Here is a 19,286-nt window from a genome sequence, read left to right as displayed (position 1 = left end):
ATAGAGGTAAAATAATGCGGAAAATGGTGACATCAGGACCTGGCGTTCAAGCACAGGATAAGCATTTTCATGCGTTGCCATTAGCACCAGCCTCTCTCCGAATTGCCATTAATATAGGTGCCAATGTGTAAGCAGGTATAAAGATAAGGCGCCGTCTTGCTATTTGTGAAGATCGCAGTATAGAAGAGCATTTTGCATTGCAATTCACGTTGCCTCAAGTTGCAATATATTTTTTTTCATTTTCTTATGTGCGCTTGCACCTATTACAGTTAGATGTTGGGGCATTCTCATGATTGCTAACGGGACGTAGTATCTACGGTTACATAATACCAAACCAATATACAAACCCCCGCCGTGTGGATAGTACATTGTCCTGTTCGCTACGCGACTCCAACTTTGTTTAGGAACCATCTTTAATCTATCTGTGGAATGTACTTTTCCTGTTGTCAAACTCTAGCCATTACGTTATGTATTACTATATTGCTTTGGACACAAACTATTCATGTTATCAACCAACATCCACTTCTGAGAGGGACTTCATAATCCAAAGTCCAAAGCGTGTTCTCGCCACGTTGGTGCCTATTTGATCCCATTGCAGATAACGAATAGTCGACAGAACGCGGACACAGTGAAGCATCCTTGTATGCTTCCATGGTTTAAGTACATATATTGCAGGGGGATACTATATCTAAATGCAAACTTAATGTAAATATTATATACTGACATATAGCTTTAAGTTCTGGATATGAGGCGACTAACGGGATCGGGTGGTCAGGCTCGCTGACTTGGTTGACACATGTCATCAGTTCCCAGTTGCGCAGATCGATGCTCATGCTGCTGATCACTGGATTGTCTGGTCCAGACTCGATTATTTACTGACCGCTGCCATATAGCTGGAATATTGCTGAGTGCGGCGTAAAACTAAACTCGCTCACTTAAGTTCTGGATCAACGACATACTAGTTTTGATACTTAGATCTACAAGACTTAGTAAATAATTTACTTAATAAATGAAAAAGTGGAGCTCACTTATGAAAATTCAAATACACTAGTATTTGTGGAGGGTTTTACAGCTCTCTGTTGTCAGTAAGTGAGATGCTGGCATGGGTATTCTTATAGCAAACACTACGTTAGGAATGATGTGATTTGTATCAACGTTCAAAATGTAAAACTCTGAGGGTCTGAGGAGTAATAATCTCCAAGAACGTCACGAATTTACTACGGGCTAACTGAACTGAAGATGTGGAATGGACAATGGATGTTTGACATTGTGTGATTTGAGTTTTAATTACTAGTACATGTTTGCATGACACCTTATGAATTTTGTGGAGACAACTTTCGATCTGTTGAAATCACGCTCGCTCCATATTTACATCATACTCACCCTACTCACATCATACTGAAAAACATACTCCCACCATACTCATATCATACTGAAATCAAACTCCGACCATACTAACATCATACTGAAATCATACTCCTACCATACTGAAATCATACTCCCACCATACTCACATCATACTGAAATCATACTCCTAATATACTCACATCATACAGAAATCATACTCCCACCATACTCACATCATACTGAAATCATACTCCCACCATACTCACATCATACTGAAATCATACTCCCACTGTACTCACATCATACGCTGACTAACTCACATCTTACTCCTACCATAATAACATCATACTTAAATCATACTCCTACAATACTAACATCATGTTGAAATCATACTCCTACCATACTAACATCATACTGAAATCATACTCCCATCATACTAAAATCATACTCTCACGATACTCACATCATATTTTAATCATACTCCCACCATACTCACATTATACTGAAATCATACTCCCACCATTCTCCCATCATAATGAAATAATACACCCACCATACTCCCATCATACTGAAATCATACTCCCACCATACTGAAATCATACTCCCACCATACTCACATCATACTGAAATCATACTCCCACCATACTCACATTATACTGAAATCATACTCCCACCATTCTCCCATCATAATGAAATAATACACCCACCATACTCCCATCATACTGAAATCATACTCCCACCATACTAAAATCATACTCCTACCATACTAACATCATACTGAAATCATACTCCTACCATACTCACATCATACTGAAATCATACTCCCACCATTCTCCCATCATAATGAAATCATACTCCCATCATACTTAAATCACACTTCCACCATACTGAAATCATACTCCCACCATACTCACATCATACTGAAATCATACTCTCACCATACTCACATACTGAAATCATACACCCACCATTCTCCCATCATAATGAAATAATACTCCCACCATACTCACATCATACTCCTACCATACTAACATCATACTCTCACCATACTAAAATCATACTCCTACCATACTCACATCATACTGAAATCATACTCCTACCATTCTCCCATCATAATGAAATCATACTCCCACCATACTCCCATCATACTGCAATCATACTTCCACCATACTGAAATCATACTAAAATCATACTAAAATCATACTCTCACGATATTCACATCATACTGAAATCATACTCCTACCATACTAAAATCATACTCCTACCATACTAACATCATACTGAAATCATACTCCTACCATACTCACATCATACTGAAATCATACTCCCACCATTCTCCCATCATAATGAAATCATACTCCCACCATACTCACATCATACTGAAATCACACTTCCACCATACTGAAATCATACTCCCACCATACTCACATCATACTGAAATCATACTTTCACGATACTCACATCATACTTAAATCATACTCACACCATTCTCCCATCATAATGAAATAATACTCCCACCATACTCACATCATACTCCTACCATACTAACATCATACTCCCACCATACTAAAATCATACTCCTGCCATACTCACATCATACTGAAATCATACTTTCACGATACTCACATCATACTTAAATCATACTCACACCATACTCACATCATACTTAAATCATACTCCCACCATTCTCCCATCATAATGAAATCATACTCCCACCATACTCACATCATACTGAAATCACACTTCCACCATACTGAAATCATACTCCCACCATACTCACATCATACTGAAATCATACTTTCACGATACTCACATCATATTTTAATCATACTCCCACCATACTCACATCATACTGAAATCATACTCCCACAATTCTCCCATCATAATGAAATAATACTCCCACCATACTCACATCATACTCCTACCATACTAACATCATACTCCCACCATACTAAAATCATACTCCTGCCATACTCACATCATACTTAAATCATACTCCCACCATTCTCCCATCATAATGAAATAATACTCCCACCATACTCCCATCATACTGAAATCATACTCCCACCATACTCAAATCATACTCCCACCATACTCACATCATACTGAAGTTATACTCTCACCATTCTCCCATCATACTCCCACCATACTCCCATCATACTGAAATCATACTCCCACCATACTCCCATCATACAGAAATCCTTCTATTATGCGGTCTCTGCTGTTAGTTTGTAAGTGAAGTATAACGAATAGAAACGGAATAAATAAACACCTGGTTCAGCGTCCATCCCCTGAAGAAAAAATCCCTGTCGGCGGTGACAGAGAAGATAGACGAATGGTCAAAACTGAACCTTTGTTGAGTAGGTGATAAATGTATCGAAAGGTAAGTCTACCACCCACTCCGTCCCCTGCGGTGCAGAAGGTACCACGCGCCCGTGGGCCTAATAGGTAACTAACATTGCGTAACTAGCATTCTGTCAGTAATCACAGGGGACCGCTCGGGGCGTATGTGCTTCGCCATGCCCATCAGCGGGATATAGTGTGCGTGTGCGTGTGCGTGTGCGTGTGCGTCTGCGTGTCTGCTCCACCCGTGGAAACTCCTCATTAAAACAATCTAAACATTCGAGATATGGTTCAAGTCAAAATATGGAATTGCGGATTTCGGTTATTGCCACTGATGCGTAAATGAATAAGAAGCAGATGAGGCTGTCTTATTGATCATCTTTATTTCTTTTCTAGTTCAGGTGAGTAAATCAGTAAATAGGTGATGGATAGTTTCTGAACGATATCATATCATCGATTCACTTAAAGTTACCTTCTGGCCAAATTACTTTGGTTTGACTAAACTAATCCGAGGAAATGTAGATTCCAATACATAAAGAAACAACTCCGCAAGACAGGGAGCACCATTGCCCTCCATGGGGGTGCCTAATTCTTGTCTTAACCCAGTAAGCTTTTCACATGCTATGAAACTGAAATTATGTAGGATCAGCTAAATCCTCTATTGACCTGTAGCTGAATAAACACTACAAAACGCTTCAAATGAAGTCCCTCCATTATATATATTAGTTCATCGTACTATTCCGTACGGAAGCGCTGAAGGGACCTCATGAAATAAAAATTATCTTGAGCACACAAGTTACATATCTTGAGCGCTCAAGTTAATATCTTGAGCACACAAGTTACTTATCTTGAGCGCTCAAGTTAATATCTTGAGCACACGAGTTACTTATCTTGAGCGCACAAGTTAGTTATCTTGAGCGCACAAGTTAGTATATTGAGCGCACAAGTTAATATCTTGAGCGCACAAGTTAATTATCTTGAGCGCACAAGTTAGTATCTTGAGCGCACAAGTTAGTATCTTGAGCGCACAAGTTAATATCTTGAGCGCACAAGTTAGTATCTTGAGCGCACAAGTTAATATCTTGAGCGCACAAGTTAATATCTTGAGCATCTATCTTGGCAGTTAATATCTTGAGCGCACAAGTTAGCGCTCAACTTCGTGTTTAGCATCTAATGGCATTAATGGAGCGCACGTTTGCTTGACTGCTGGCTAAAATGTACTAACTTATATCCTTTTTGGTAGATTTCAAACGATGCAAAGTCGGAGTTAACTACATAGGTGTTTATAGGTGTTTATGATGAGACTATGTAAAAGTATGTAAATGTATCGTGAACAATGATAATGTTTATCATGTAAACGTTTATCGTCTTTATGCTTGTCAATGCTATTCTTTGTATCTGATTTTACCACTTTTTGCTTTATTACATAAAGCAGGCCTAGGTATGTGTAATGTCATAATAAGAATTAAAACATAAACATGAGTAGGAGTTTATTGCAGGGATGAATAGTGGTTTTTCTTACTTCTTATGTTGGTACATAGTATTATGAACACTTGGATAACTTGTTTTTTGCTACGGCTTTATTATGTATATATAGTATTACATGACCATGAAAAATGTAAACATTGAGTGTTATACTTAATTATCTTAATTATAAAACTAATGTCTGATGTATTGGAAGTAAAGTCGACCACTTTCAGGGACTATAGTCTGTAGTCTTGGTATGCATGTATCAGTAATGTTTCCTAACGTGGGTACAATGGCAGTTTAACTCTGTACAGTATCATTTAAAACCCGCCTGATTTATTTGATCCATTAGTATGTGCACGTATAGCATATATACCGACTTTATTTCTTACTAAAATACCGTGTTCCCCGTTTCACTTCTTCCGTATCAATCCCTTATGTATACGTATGTGTGTTGTAGTTTATTTAACATGTTTTACCAAACACAGGAAGTTGAAGAATATAGACGTCGATGAAGACAGTGTCCTGAGCGAAATTCAACACCATTCGGGTCCAACAACGACCGTACAGTATCCTGTTTCACGATTAAACCGCATTGGATACATTTTTGATGCATCAACGATAACCATGTCTTTGTTCAGATGGTCGAAGTTGTCCGCAATAAAGTATGTAACATCAGCGGGGCGGTGGGGTAGCCTCGTGGTTAAAGCGTCCGCTCGTCACGCCTGGGTTCGATTCCCCACATGGGTACAATGTGTGCAGCCCATTTCTCGTATTCCCCACCGTGATATTGCTGGAATATTGCTAAAAGCGGTGTAAACCGTACTCACTCACTCACTGTAACATCAGCAAATCTGGTATCTGGTACGAAGAAGGGACATACACCTCAGAATACGCTTCGAATGGCGTACTATACTAGACACTCCATGATTTTTTAAAAGAAGAGGTGTTATGTGTTTGTATAGGAACCCAAGACTGAAATAAGCATGAATCAGATCACGTTTCCACTCCTCCTTGTTTCCACATGAACTGCTTATGAAGCAGTGTATCTCAATAATGTAAGTTGAGCGCTCAACATACTAACGTGTGCGCTCAAGATACTAACTCATATATTAACTTGTGCACTCAATATATTAACAATATATAACTTATTGCGCTCAATATACTAAATACTACTATATGCTAACATAAATTAATTTAATAAGCGAAAACAAACCTGGGTCCTCGCATGTTTCAATTTTATGCTGCTCGATCGGGCATCCTTTGACGTCACTGAATGGTGATTACCTTTAAGGTAAATTAAGTAAATTTCACGTGGTCATGTTGACGATGATGTTGAAGATTTAACGAGCGCTTCCACAGGACCAGGTATCGCACGCAAGGCATGAACAGAACTATATGAATGAACGAACGTCGAAAAGGCGGAAGTCATTTAATCATTTAAGGGCAGATGAAAGATGATATCGCTGCGTTGTTTTTTGACAACCTCCGGCTACAAGTAAGGTCGGTTCACCGAAGACCCCAGTTCTGTCCAGCAATTACAGGCAGACAGAATTTATTCAATTTTTTAAGGCCTCAGGCCCATGGATAGCAATTATACGTCTTGTAATGTGCAACAAGAGTTAAAAACATCCGACGAGCCATCGTATATGACTTTCTCCCCAGTCAACAGTGATTTACAACAAATATTTATTACCCGTTAAATTAAATGTACATATTTATTTGAGAAAATGACATTTTATGGTAAGTAGGTGGGGCGGTGGGGTAGCCTAGTGGTTAAAGCGTTCTCTCGTCACGCCGAAGACGTGTTCGATTCCCTACATGGGTACAGTGTGTGATGCCCATTTCTGGTGTCCCCGCCGTGATATTGTTGGAATATTGCTAAAACCTTACTCACTCACTTGTAAGTAGGTCCCCGTATCCGGCCTGCCAGGTATGTGGTTCCATCACACAGAAAGCTGGACTGACTCAAGTGAACGCAATAACAGGATTGATATGAAATGTTACAAATGCCGATAGGTCACATTATGGTTAGAATCGTCACATCTTGGCTGAGTTCAGTGAACGTTTGGTCGGCTTCATTCATTGTTGTAGTGGCTCATCTTGCTCTTTACGTGATCTGAAACACCGATTTCCTGTTTGCTCGGCTTTACCTTAATGCTAGTTGCGACTGCAACATGTCTTTAGCCCTTTTCCATTCTTCGCTTTCTTTAGAGATGGTGGGCAGGGGTGTAGCTACCATTATACATGATTTGGTGCTAAAAAGGTTGGCCAAGCCCTCAATGCTCTCTAAATATAAAGCTTTGCAACCGATGGAGCTTACACGAAAAACCTTGGCTTGCTACGCGCCTGGTGTCACTGGGGTAACCTAATGGTTAACGCGTTCGCTCGTCATGCTGAAGACCCTGGTCCGATTCCCAACATGAGGGCAGTGCGTGAAGCCCATTTCTGAACATGTTATTCCACAAACTGAGCCAAGTCCTTCAAAATTCCTTGCGTTTCTTGTATATTGTAAGTGAGGACGCGTCATCAACCTTTTTCTGTAAAGTTTCCGTACTTTTGGTGTGTTCCAAATCTTCCATGTACCTTGTCAACCGCGTTGTTATTAATTTTAAATATTCGTTCAAACTATGACAATCTTCGGGCTATTTGTAGCCACTGGATCTCTTTCTCAGTGTATGTTGTAGCTATACTGTTCACACTTTGCTAAGGATCAAATCGTGGATTCAACAGAAAACTATTATTTGGGGTCAAATTTGGTTTAAATACCTAAGCTTATTGTAAGCATTGATACTAGGTTTCAGTATGTCATTGCATCTTGTGGATCCCATACCCGCTATTGACATGTGTTGTTTATTTGTCAAAGGCTCATTCCATGATTTGAAAAATGGTTGATTGATGCCATGAAAACCATTTTTATGCTTACTCATATATCAAGTGCATAAGGTAAGATTAAAGTGGCTGTTTGCCTAAAGAGGGGTTGCCATATTATTTTTTATCTAGGTTTAAATTAATAATCTACGTTTAAGTAAAGTTGTGAATTTTTGTGATCCTTATCAAAGTGTGAGTAGTATATATTGAATTTGTTCCGAAACTTTTCTGTGAGAGATATTTTACCTGTTTGTATGCTCGGGCGTAACCACCCGTTACTAAATCATGCATTCCACCACAAAACACTGTTTTCAGTGGGCAGGAGCACGCTCGCATTGCTTTGGGTGATTTCAAGTTACTGTGTATCTGTTAACGGTTTTAAAAACTATTTTTGACATGACTTAATGGCAATGATCAAAAACTTCCAGTTGTTCTGTGCGCAAAACTAAAATTTCCTTGTGCTCCGGTCATGTTCTCTTCTTGTTGCTAACTGTGACGCTGAACGACAGTGTTGTTGTTTAACGCCGCACTCAACAATATTCCAGCTATATGTCGGCGGTCTGTAAATAATCGAGTGTGAACCAGACAATCCAGTGTTCAACAGCATGAGCATCGATCTATGCAACTGGGATTGTACGATGACATGTTATCGAGCCAGCGAATCTGACCACCCGATCCCGTCAGTTGCCTCTTACGCTAATCATGGGTTGCTGAAGATCAATTCTGACCCGGTTAAGGACACAATATTTGCTTGTGGATTCATGTTCAGTCATCACTGTATAGATCTCTAAGCCCATGAATACGATACATGTCATTTGTGAATACATTATATGAGAAGCGCTGACACTGAGAAACGCTGCAATGTTTGTGTAATGAGCTGAGTATAGAACGAAATACTAATCATCTCCAAATATCCAACTTAACGTGTTAATCCGAAAACTGTAATGTACATGAAACCTTCATGGTCGCATTGTAAATGGTAATATAGGTCAATAGGTCAAATATACATATGTACGAAACCAGGGAATACTGCAACAGTATACTGTGGCTGCAACATTAATCCTACAACGAATTACTTCAACGAGTATCTGAACAAGCGTTATCTGGCAGTGTGGTTCATTGTAGAACAGTGTTGTTATGGTATTACATTGCTTGGTTAAGATCCAGTAGAGGGCAATGGTGTGCGTATAACTACATTTTTGTAAATTTAGAAGGATTGTACTACCACTTCTTTCAGATTCTCCTTTTCCTTCCCCCCTGTTTTAGTATCTATCTGATGTCAGTGTCAGGGAGGATGTATAGACTTAACTATTTCAAACATCTCTTTGAGTGATCACACAAAACTGAGTTCATATCATATTGTAGAAAATACATAATTGCTTCTTGCGTGAGACAAATTTATACATACGAAGAAATGAACTGCGTGAACACACCACCGTCTTTCAATAAAGTCAATTTATGCGTTATGTACTAAGCAGCAAAAGAAACGTCAGTTTCGAATTTTCCTTCGCAGAAACGGATCACTGTAAACTCATTTAATGTTTTGATTGTATATTTTTGACAACATCTCCAACTTTACCTGAGCAAAGACATTCCTCCCCAAACTCAGAATTTCACCCAGGAAATGGTCTCAAAAACGCAACCTGACCTCGGAAATGGTACAGTGTTCTCCATGTTTTCATGCAGCTCATGGGGGCGGTGGGGTAGCCAAGTGGGTAAGGCGTTGGCTCGTCACGCCGATGACCCAGGTTCGATTCCCCACATGGGTACAATGTGTGAAGCCCATTTCTGGTGTCCCCCGCCGTGATGTTGCTGGAATATTGCTAAAAGCGGCGTAAAACCAAACTCACTCACTCATGCAGCTCATGCTGCACGTGCTGTTCACAAGGACCAGCCCTATAAAATGCTACCCCAAACCTGGTTGAAACATTCACATTACAATGTCAGCAGGATGCCAGAGGAACCAGGCGCAAGGAAGACTTGAAGCTGGTCACACTGCACAAGCCGTTGCCAATCACTTCCAGGTCAACGTTCGGACCATCTACAGGCTGCAGCAACGTTTCTGGGCCACCAACACCACAAATGATCGCCCCCGTACTGGCAGACCAAGGGTGACCACAAGACGACAAGACCGCCATGTTGTGCGACAGCATGTACAGAATCCCTTCATGCAGGCATCCGAAACATCACGCTAGACAGTGGGAACTCACGGAAGACCAATCAGTACTAATACAGTACGCCGACGTCTTAACAGCGGGAACCTCCATTGCCGTAGACCTTACCGTGGACCTATCCTCACCCCTCGTTATCGGCGTGAACGTCTACAGTTTGCCCAACAACACCAAAACTGGCGATACAGGCAATGGAGAACTGTTCTGTTCACAGATGAGAGTCGGTACTGCGTATCAACTGCAGATGGCAGAACAAGAATATGGCGACGACATAGCCAGCGTTACTCAGACCAATGTGTTATGGAAAGAGACTCATGGGGAGGTGCACGCATCACGGTACGGGGTGGAATAGGCCTGAACCAGAGAGTGGGTCCTGTGGTGTTCCAGAACCTTGGTCCAGGGAGAGTAGGCGGCATCACAGCGGTGCGCAAAATCGACCAAGCTTTCAGAACCCACGTCATACCACATTTCGCACGTCACCGGAACAACATTTTCTAGTATGATAACGCCCGGGCGCATACTGCCAGAGCTGCACGTGACTTCCTACAGCAGAACGGTGTCAACATTATGCATTATGCATTATGGCATGAAATTCAGAGGAAACTGAATAATGTCATACCAAGGCCGAACACAGCCGATTTATTGCGCCAGGCCTTTCTCAGAGTGTGGTTCCAGGTGCCAATGGCCTTCATCAATCGATTGGTGCACTCCATGCACAGACGCTGTGCTGCAGTTATTGCCACTCGTGGTGGTCACACTAGATACTGAAGTCAAGAGTCTGAATGGACTGCAAACGTTCACGTAATGTCTTAAAATTGTGCTGAGTTATTCATGAGTGTGTCAAGGTATTGAACACCAAAAAAGGTTTTGATCCGTTTATTATGTCAATTTCTGCAATGATTTTATTACAGTGCCTATCTAATTTTGACTTCGTGCTGACGTTTTTTTGCTGCTGAGTATATTAATGTTGTCCACAAATATTTCTTTAAAGGTTGGGATAAATTTAGATGTAAGTGTTTCTTCTCAGTCCTCTGTGATCAACTAGTAACGAATTCTATAAATTAGTATAAGTTTACCCAATCTGCATCCTTCTTGTTCTATGTTTCAAAATTGATATTGACTATGATGTTTTATCTGTATTTATTAACATGGTTAGCATTTGCCTACAAACTGTTTTAAGTATATAGTTTAGCTGCATAGTATAGTTTCCCCTAAAGAGCAGCTATGTTTAATATTTTATGGCACTATTCGTGTACACACAAATTACAGCTACCTTACACGGATTAAATAAAAGTTGTACCAGACCCACTGACTGACTGGACAGGGTTCATTACATGTCCTGAAAGTTAACTGTTGCCGGGACGTAAATCAAGGGCGATTGTAGTGGAAGTACATTCTCTACTGGGGTATTTAACAGCTGTCTCGATTCCAGAGGGACAGGGAATTAAATTCCTAATAGTTTGCCCAGGCTTGAACACAACGTATGACCATCATGGTATGTAGTGACAAGCACGACAGATCACCCAAATAAAAACAAGTAACGGCCTTTATAGAAGTGACCTCAAATGAGATTGGGGCTCAAATGTCTAACGGTGTCTTCTGGGTGCATTGATGGCGATGCTCCAAGCAGACTACCACGCTGTTTCAAGGACTAGTCAATGTAGTTTTATTATAAATATGCCCTACAATAACCGACAGGGCCCGTGTATTTTAGTATAAAGCCTAAAGACAAAGGATATCTTTCCATGATATATCGGAAGACCTTCTTTGAATGGGGGTAATTGAGTGAGCGAGTGAGATAAAGTTTATAGACACTGCGGCAGTATTTCAGCCATATCGTGACTTAAAATAGTTATAAATTCAAGATAACTGCGCAAATTTTAAAAACCTGTCGACGAAGGACAGTAAAACCAACTAGTATATCACAGTAATAAGAAATAAAACTAGCATATATATCTAAAATAGGATTTCAAAATAGGGATGATATAAAAGAGGGCTGAGGATCGCCAACAAGTATAATCTGTCGACATAACGAATGTGAACGAGCGAGTTGATGGAATGGGTTCAACTTTGCTGTATGGATAACAGGGAGCGAGGGCTTAACGTCGGACAGAGGTTTGTTAAATGCTCCACCGTTAAAAAGAAAACTGACATATTATATTAGTATTCTACTGGCTTAGAAAATTCATTGTTTGGACTACAAGAGGTACTGTGCAGTCTGTGTGCTGCATCCACAGGAAGCACCGAAACTATTTTTACATGATGTTTTAGATGATTTTCGGAAATATTGCAAAATGTTGGAGATGCATATTTATATTCACGTAGCGGATTATTTGCGTTCGCAGATCAATATCAGTATCAGCTTATCAGTAAAGAGAATGCTATTTTCATAATAAACACAATGTTAGATTTGTTAGTCCAATATCTCGAGCTATTTAATAATTCATTCCATATTATTTTCCAGATTTCTGGTAAGTCGGTATAATTGTTCCATTGCCCCGATCGACTAATAATATTAAGAATGAAATAATTCCTACATATATTTGCAGCGCTTTTGAATCTGCATATAGCCTTGTCCCACTGCACAAGCAAGGGTCAACCAATTATGTTAATGATTACTTCTCAAAGCATTTACATACATATAATGGTAGTCTTCTGGTCTAATTGTGTGGACAACATAAGCGCATCACGGGCACGAGAATTTAGAATATGGAATTCAGCTGTAAATGATATGTTCACTTTACAGTCAGTTCTGCAGTTATTCTGAACTGACACAACCTTCATGGAGCCACAAATGATACTGTTTTGTTCCTGCTAAGCACTTTAACAATTGGTAATAAAATTACCAAAAAATTATGTCGCTTCCAACTTCAATGATTAGTGCAATTTCAGTGTTGTTGTGACGACAATGAATGAAGAGAAACGTCGTTCCTCTGGGTCGGACTGTCGCCACTAATCACAACTCTTCAGCACACCGTTCTATCGGAGTGAGGTCATCGCTGGCCATATGGTCAAGTATGTATCCAGAGCCTCTAGAGATCTGAAGGTCATATTTGAACACGTGGCTTGAACAATAACTTCCCAATATCAGCCGGGATGATGTCAGGGTAGTGCGCACCTGTAAAGCTGATGCCAAATTACCGTGATAACAATATCAGGACTTGCTCCTCATAGCAGGACCCTGACATTGACTAACGATAATGTCTCCAAAGCCTGCACTGGGCAATGGCCTGTCGTTAATTTTGCTGACACATAACCATCAATGTCTGGCTGGCGTGGCTAGAGCTGTACATGCACCTTCCTGGATTTGACTGCGCCAGAGTTCCAAACCTTATATAGATGGAATTGCATAATAATGAAATATGTTGTGGAAATTACTTGATGTCATGTGGAGGTATGTGAACACAGCCTTGCGTCAAGTGAGCTGATTGTTTTACTGTGTCTAGTCAGTAAGTCATAAATGTAGGATAATGATTATTTCACAAAACATAACAACTATCTAAACCTAATTTAAGGGTTACCTTAACAGGTTTGCGGGTCATAGATCCCTTTTAAAAAACGTCTATAGTAAATCTTTGTTTGTCAAGTAGGTCAGAATGATATCTCTCGATGAGGACGTCACCCCCTTACACGATTCGCTGTTTAGGTACAATAGCTTCACACATATGAGAAACGTATCCTCCCATTCGGGAGTGAATTGTATGCGTTATTTCAAACTGTACAACCCCTCAGTAGATTAAAGGTTATGTACAAGAAAGTACATTCCTAATTCCATTAAGATGGAAATGTAATTAGAGTGTGATTTCAGATGAAACGAATATCAGACATAAATCATCTGCATTAACCATACACCTTTCTACATACCATTGAAACAGAAACATAAGTAGGCATTATGCATTTATACAATGAGAGTCATGAACAACAATTAAAAGACTATAAAAGATGTGCATCTATATTGCCTTATTTTGCCCCTGTTTCTCGTCTTATAATATAAATATAGCTTCTGGATGAACGTAGAACCATTCAGCTTGCATGTAACAAGGAACGATTCGTTCTCATTCTTGTCTGTGAAGATGACTGCCGTCGTTCTTGACAACGGATCTCTCTTGTGTAAGGCCGGGTTCGCCGGTGGCAAAGTACCCAGGGCTATCTTCGACAATGTTGTTGGCCGCGCCAGATACCAGGTAAATGCTTTAATTTAATTTATTGGACTCACTAAATGGGTCAAGGGAACCAAAGTGTAGTAGTAGCACATGTGATACATGTGGTCTCACCTTAGGCAAGTGAGGTTATAAAAAGAATGCCTCTGTTCACCCAGCAGAAAATGGGTACCCGGTGGGATAAGTCATGTGACTATAGCCTTCTAGTGCTTCACAGGCAGCTTGGGTTATCCGGGGTAATAACCAACTGTCTGCGCTATAAGCATGCTGTCTATGTGGATTTAGCGCAATATAAATGCACTAATTATTATTATAATCAATTAGTATGTGTAATTGAACTTTTTATTATCCATATGGTGGAACATAAGTCATGTCATATTTTCAATATGTGCACTAGTGCACATATCAATTTTGCCTAGCAACCATTGTTTCCGTAGGGGTGACAAGACTTTATGGATGATCAACTTTCTTTATTTTGACGTTTCGGTATAGATTCTTATACCGTTTTCAAGCACATGGGGGAATGAAGGAGTACACCAGTTTATATACAAGATAAGATAAAGAGATAACAATAACAAAGGTGGGGAAACAAAGCATGACAGAAAGGTACATGATGAGCTACAATAGCATGATGATGAGCTTAGATAACATGAATGAGATGAGTGGGATTATCATGACAATTAGTGACTGTAAGTTAATTAGGCAGAAGCCAAGGTGGTGGGGGATTAATTAATTACACTCAGCCTAAATTGGCTGAGGCATTACAAATATGCCGTTATAACCCCTCTATTAACAGGGATCAGGGCTATTACATCCCATCAGTTTACAACCGCTTAATCCACTAATACTTATCCACTCAACCCACCCTGGCTTCTCATCACCTGCCTAACTGACATTCCTCACCACTGGCTTCCCACTAAGTAATCCCCCACCACCTATATATTTAGAACGGAAAATATGCAAATGCCCTTGTAGTTGTCGCAGGATTACTCTTGACGAAGTAAGTTTTGATTTGTGGAAGATGCTGTAGCGGTAGGGGTCATACTAATTTCAAAATGTTCCAGAACTTACTGCAAAGATAGATACTTTAATATTTCTACGATTAGACATGACATTCCAATGAAATAAATTACTTTTTCAAGAGCGATGAATTTATTTTACGTAATTTGCATATGAAAACAGCCGATGCGGGCCGTGATATTTCCGCTTTGCCAATGTTTTATCTGCGATAATAGGGAGTCCCGGTATAAATTTTTTGGCTAAAAAGTCTCAAGTCTAAAGAAATGCTGAACTCCCTCATAGATTACACCGTGAAATTGACCGCCTCCGTGGTGTAGTGGTTAGAGCGTCCGCCTGGAGAGCGGAAGGTCGCGAGTTCGATCCCCGACCGCGTCATACCAAAAAGACGTTAAAATATGGTACTTGTTGGTCCCTGCCTGGCGCTCGGCATTAATGGGTACAACAAGGACTGGTCGGCTCGGAGTCAGTATAATGTGTCTGAGTGGGGTATTCATGCCTCACTGCGGCATGGTATCTCAGTGAGCTAGCACTATAAAACCAGCTTAAGTCTGGGCTAGTACAAGCAGCCGCACACACGCATGCACGTCGTCATATGAGCGAAATATTCTCCAGCACGACGTTAAACCCAATTTCACCTCACCTCACACCGTGAAATTAGGGTAAAGGACATCGAGGAAAGATGAAGGAATCCCAATGGGCACCAGCTATCCTCCCTTCTTCGTTGATATGGTTTTCGTTACGCATTCGAGTTGGACGTTTTACACAGAAATTAGAACTATAGAATTTGGCCAAGACGTTTCAACAATTGACTTACATGTGTTTGGGGTATGATACAATCAACTTTATCACTATTTCAAGGTCAGTCATAAACACGTGATTATGGAAGAACTAGAATTGTACAATGAACTATGGTTATGGAAATGGGGTTTTGTCACTTTTTCAAACTTAAAGGGCAAGTTTACACGAAAATAAACTTTTTTGTCTTGCACTTTTTCATCATGAAAAGAGTTTGTCAAGCAGTCTCATAGCCAAACCCATACATATATCAGAAGTAACTGATTTACTTTTTGCGTTATATCGATTTATATTTTCCACATTAAGCGAGAGTTCCATGTCCACAATAAACACACCATAGCTTATGTCCCTTGAAAATGACGTCATTGGTGCCAGACTGATAAATGAATGACGTCGTTAGACCCTATTAGACCCATTTCACGTGGTGCAGGTATAGGTGTGGTTCTTGTGGTTCGATGCGCAGGCTACTGTATTAATCCACCTGTTGCCTTGCCGTCAGCTGGCTATGTGGTCAGTTCTACACTGTGATGACATATACATTGTACAAAAAGTGCTACCACGTAACCAAATTGTATGACGTCTAACGAAATTTATCAGATGCCGCTTTGAAAGGACGGCTTGTTTGAAATGTAAACAAAGCAAATCTCAGTTTGAATACTGTGTATCCGATGGCCTAGATGTTGCATAAACTTGCTCATTAGTTTTAGAACATGCATGGGAAAGGCATCGTAGCAAGCGATAGTTAAATGGCATAGGTGTATTCCGATGATTTCTTAGATGCATCACAACATTATAGGTTCTGAAAGTGTGACGCCATGACTGACGCAAACTCCCGCACACCGACGATAGTACTTCTCCTCATTTCCCTTGGTCACAATGAGGTTATGAATAAAATACACACGATCTATCTGTCCTGCTGCTTACATTTTCAATTCTTACGCTTCTTTCATATTTTCACAAACTTTTTCACGTGATTAATTTTAGTATTGTTATCTTTTGATTTGGGACTAGACAGGAGACCAGTCTAAAATCAAGTGGCACAAATTACGTCATAATCGAAGGGCAGTAACTCTGGCCTATTTAGCTCAGCAAACAAAGGCCACATAATGGCATAACATTTCAGCGCTCTTAATGAGGGTTATACTTTCATTGTAATAAAAATGAATGCATATTGTCAAACACTGATACTAACTAATTAAAAAAATCTATTTTGTTTCGTATAAGAACAAATGTGACGGTTTCAAGAACACCTCCCCTTTAATTACACATGTGATAATTACGCAGAGTCCATTACAATATTTTTTTTTTTCAGGGATTTCTTAGCGGTATGCAGCAAGAGGCCTTTGTTGGTAAAGATGCTATTAGCCGTCAAGGAATTCTCACACTAAACTACCCTGTCAGTCACGGCATAACTACAAACTGGGAAGACATGGAGGTGATATGGCGTCACACTTTCGATAACGAGCTCCACGTTGCTCCCGAAGAACATCCCGTGCTCTTGACAGAGGCTCCACTGAGCCCCGGAGTTAACCGAGAAATTATGGCTCAGATTATGTTTGAAACCTTCAACGTCCCATCAATGTATTTGGCCAATCAAGCTGCTCTGTCGTTGCACGCTTCTGGTCGTACTACAGGCTTAGTAGTCGACTCAGGGGCCGGTGTGACCCATACTGTCCCTATCGTTGATGGTAGAGTTGTTGCTACTGGCGTCAGCAGGGTTGATATCGCTGGTATTGATGTCAGTAACTTCTTGATGAAGTTACTTACAAAACGGGGTCAATCCTTTGCTACTACTAACGAGCGAATGATCATGAATGAAATCAAGAAAAGCCAGTTGTACGTTGCCCTCAACTATGAGCAGGAACTGGCATCTTCCACCACTTTGGAGGGGAGCTACGAACTCCCGGACGGGGAATTAATCACGGTGGATAAAGAGAGGATCCGTTGTCCAGAGGTTCACTTCAAGCCATCATTTATTGGTAGTGGCCAGCCGGGCATCCATACGGCAACATACAATTCAATCATGAGGTGTGACGCTGGCATCCGCAAAGATTTATATGCCAACGTCGTTCTCTCGGGTGGCAGCACTATGTTCCCTGGTATGGCTGACAGGATGAAGAAGGAACTGACAGCCCTTGCTCCATCAGCGACGACTATAAATATCATAGCTCCTCCAGAGAGGGAATACTCCACCTGGCTAGGGGGCGCCATGCTTGCCTCCAAGTCCAACTTCAAAGATGTGAGCATTAGCAGGCAGGAATACTTTGAGACAGGCCGATCCATTGTGCACACGAAGTTTTGAGGCCCAGGTCTGCTCAAAACGTAGTGTCCCAAGTTGAATTAAAGCAAGTAATACCGAATGCAGTGGTATCAATGTAACTCATGTACATTAACTGCTTAGGGACACGATATGTACTTTTCTCGTCTTATGTTAGGGTTACCCTCTGAATATAACTGGAAAATTGTATTTACTCGGAGTCTTTCATGTACACCCGCATATATGCATACCGTAAGTGCTGTTCCAATAAAATAGTCTGCCTTGAGATGTGTGACTGTATTTTTTCACATTAATAATTTGTCACTAAGTTACTGAGAAACTAACGTGTTCGATAGACACGTTTTTCGAGGTGTACAATTACACGTCTCAGAATCCTGACGATTTCATGCTGGCATTTCTTAGGACAGTACCGATGTTCAGTTACCACAGAATGACACTTTCATCATCAGAAAAAACGGAACCATGATTTTTCCTGAATCCATATGCAATACTGCTTACAATTATCAGTGGTTCCAACAATTAACATGCACTTTCATCGGAAAATATATTGGCTACATAAGCCCCTGCACTATGCATGCACTATGCAAGTGCAATGTTCGTGTGTGCAGCCTAGCGAATGAACATCATACTAGATGGTTATCAACAAGAATCTCCTCTCATTGTCCAGAGCTTGAACGTTAGCAAGATATATATTACGTCCGTTTCCGACGGATTACGGAGAGTGTGTTGGAAACATGAAGTAGTTGACTATGTTTGTTTTAGATTTTTGCTTCGGTTTTTAAGTCAGAAAGTAAACACTCATGGCCTCGGGCATTCGATCCACGGGTTTTACAC

The 19,286-nt window shown here is 40.4% G+C and overlaps 1 protein-coding gene across 1 annotated transcript; it reads left to right on the top strand.

Annotated features, from left to right (window-relative positions):
* Positions 1-14,206: 14,206 nt before the first annotated feature.
* On the top strand, positions 14,207-18,571 carry LOC124260530 (actin-like). Its single transcript, XM_046694860.1, has 2 exons — positions 14,207-14,383; positions 17,487-18,571. Exons 1-2 carry the CDS (start codon positions 14,207-14,209, stop codon positions 18,474-18,476), a joined length of 1,167 nt encoding a protein of 388 aa, XP_046550816.1. The 3' UTR covers positions 18,477-18,571.
* The last annotated feature ends 715 nt before the right edge of the window (positions 18,572-19,286 follow it).

This window comes from Haliotis rubra, unplaced genomic scaffold (assembly GCF_003918875.1).
Source record: "Haliotis rubra isolate DU_JTF1 unplaced genomic scaffold, ASM391887v1 Scf769, whole genome shotgun sequence".
Classification (NCBI taxonomy): Eukaryota; Metazoa; Mollusca; class Gastropoda; order Lepetellida; family Haliotidae; genus Haliotis; species Haliotis rubra.
Note: the sequence above shows the minus strand (reverse complement) of the source record. Positions and strands in the feature narration are given on the sequence as shown.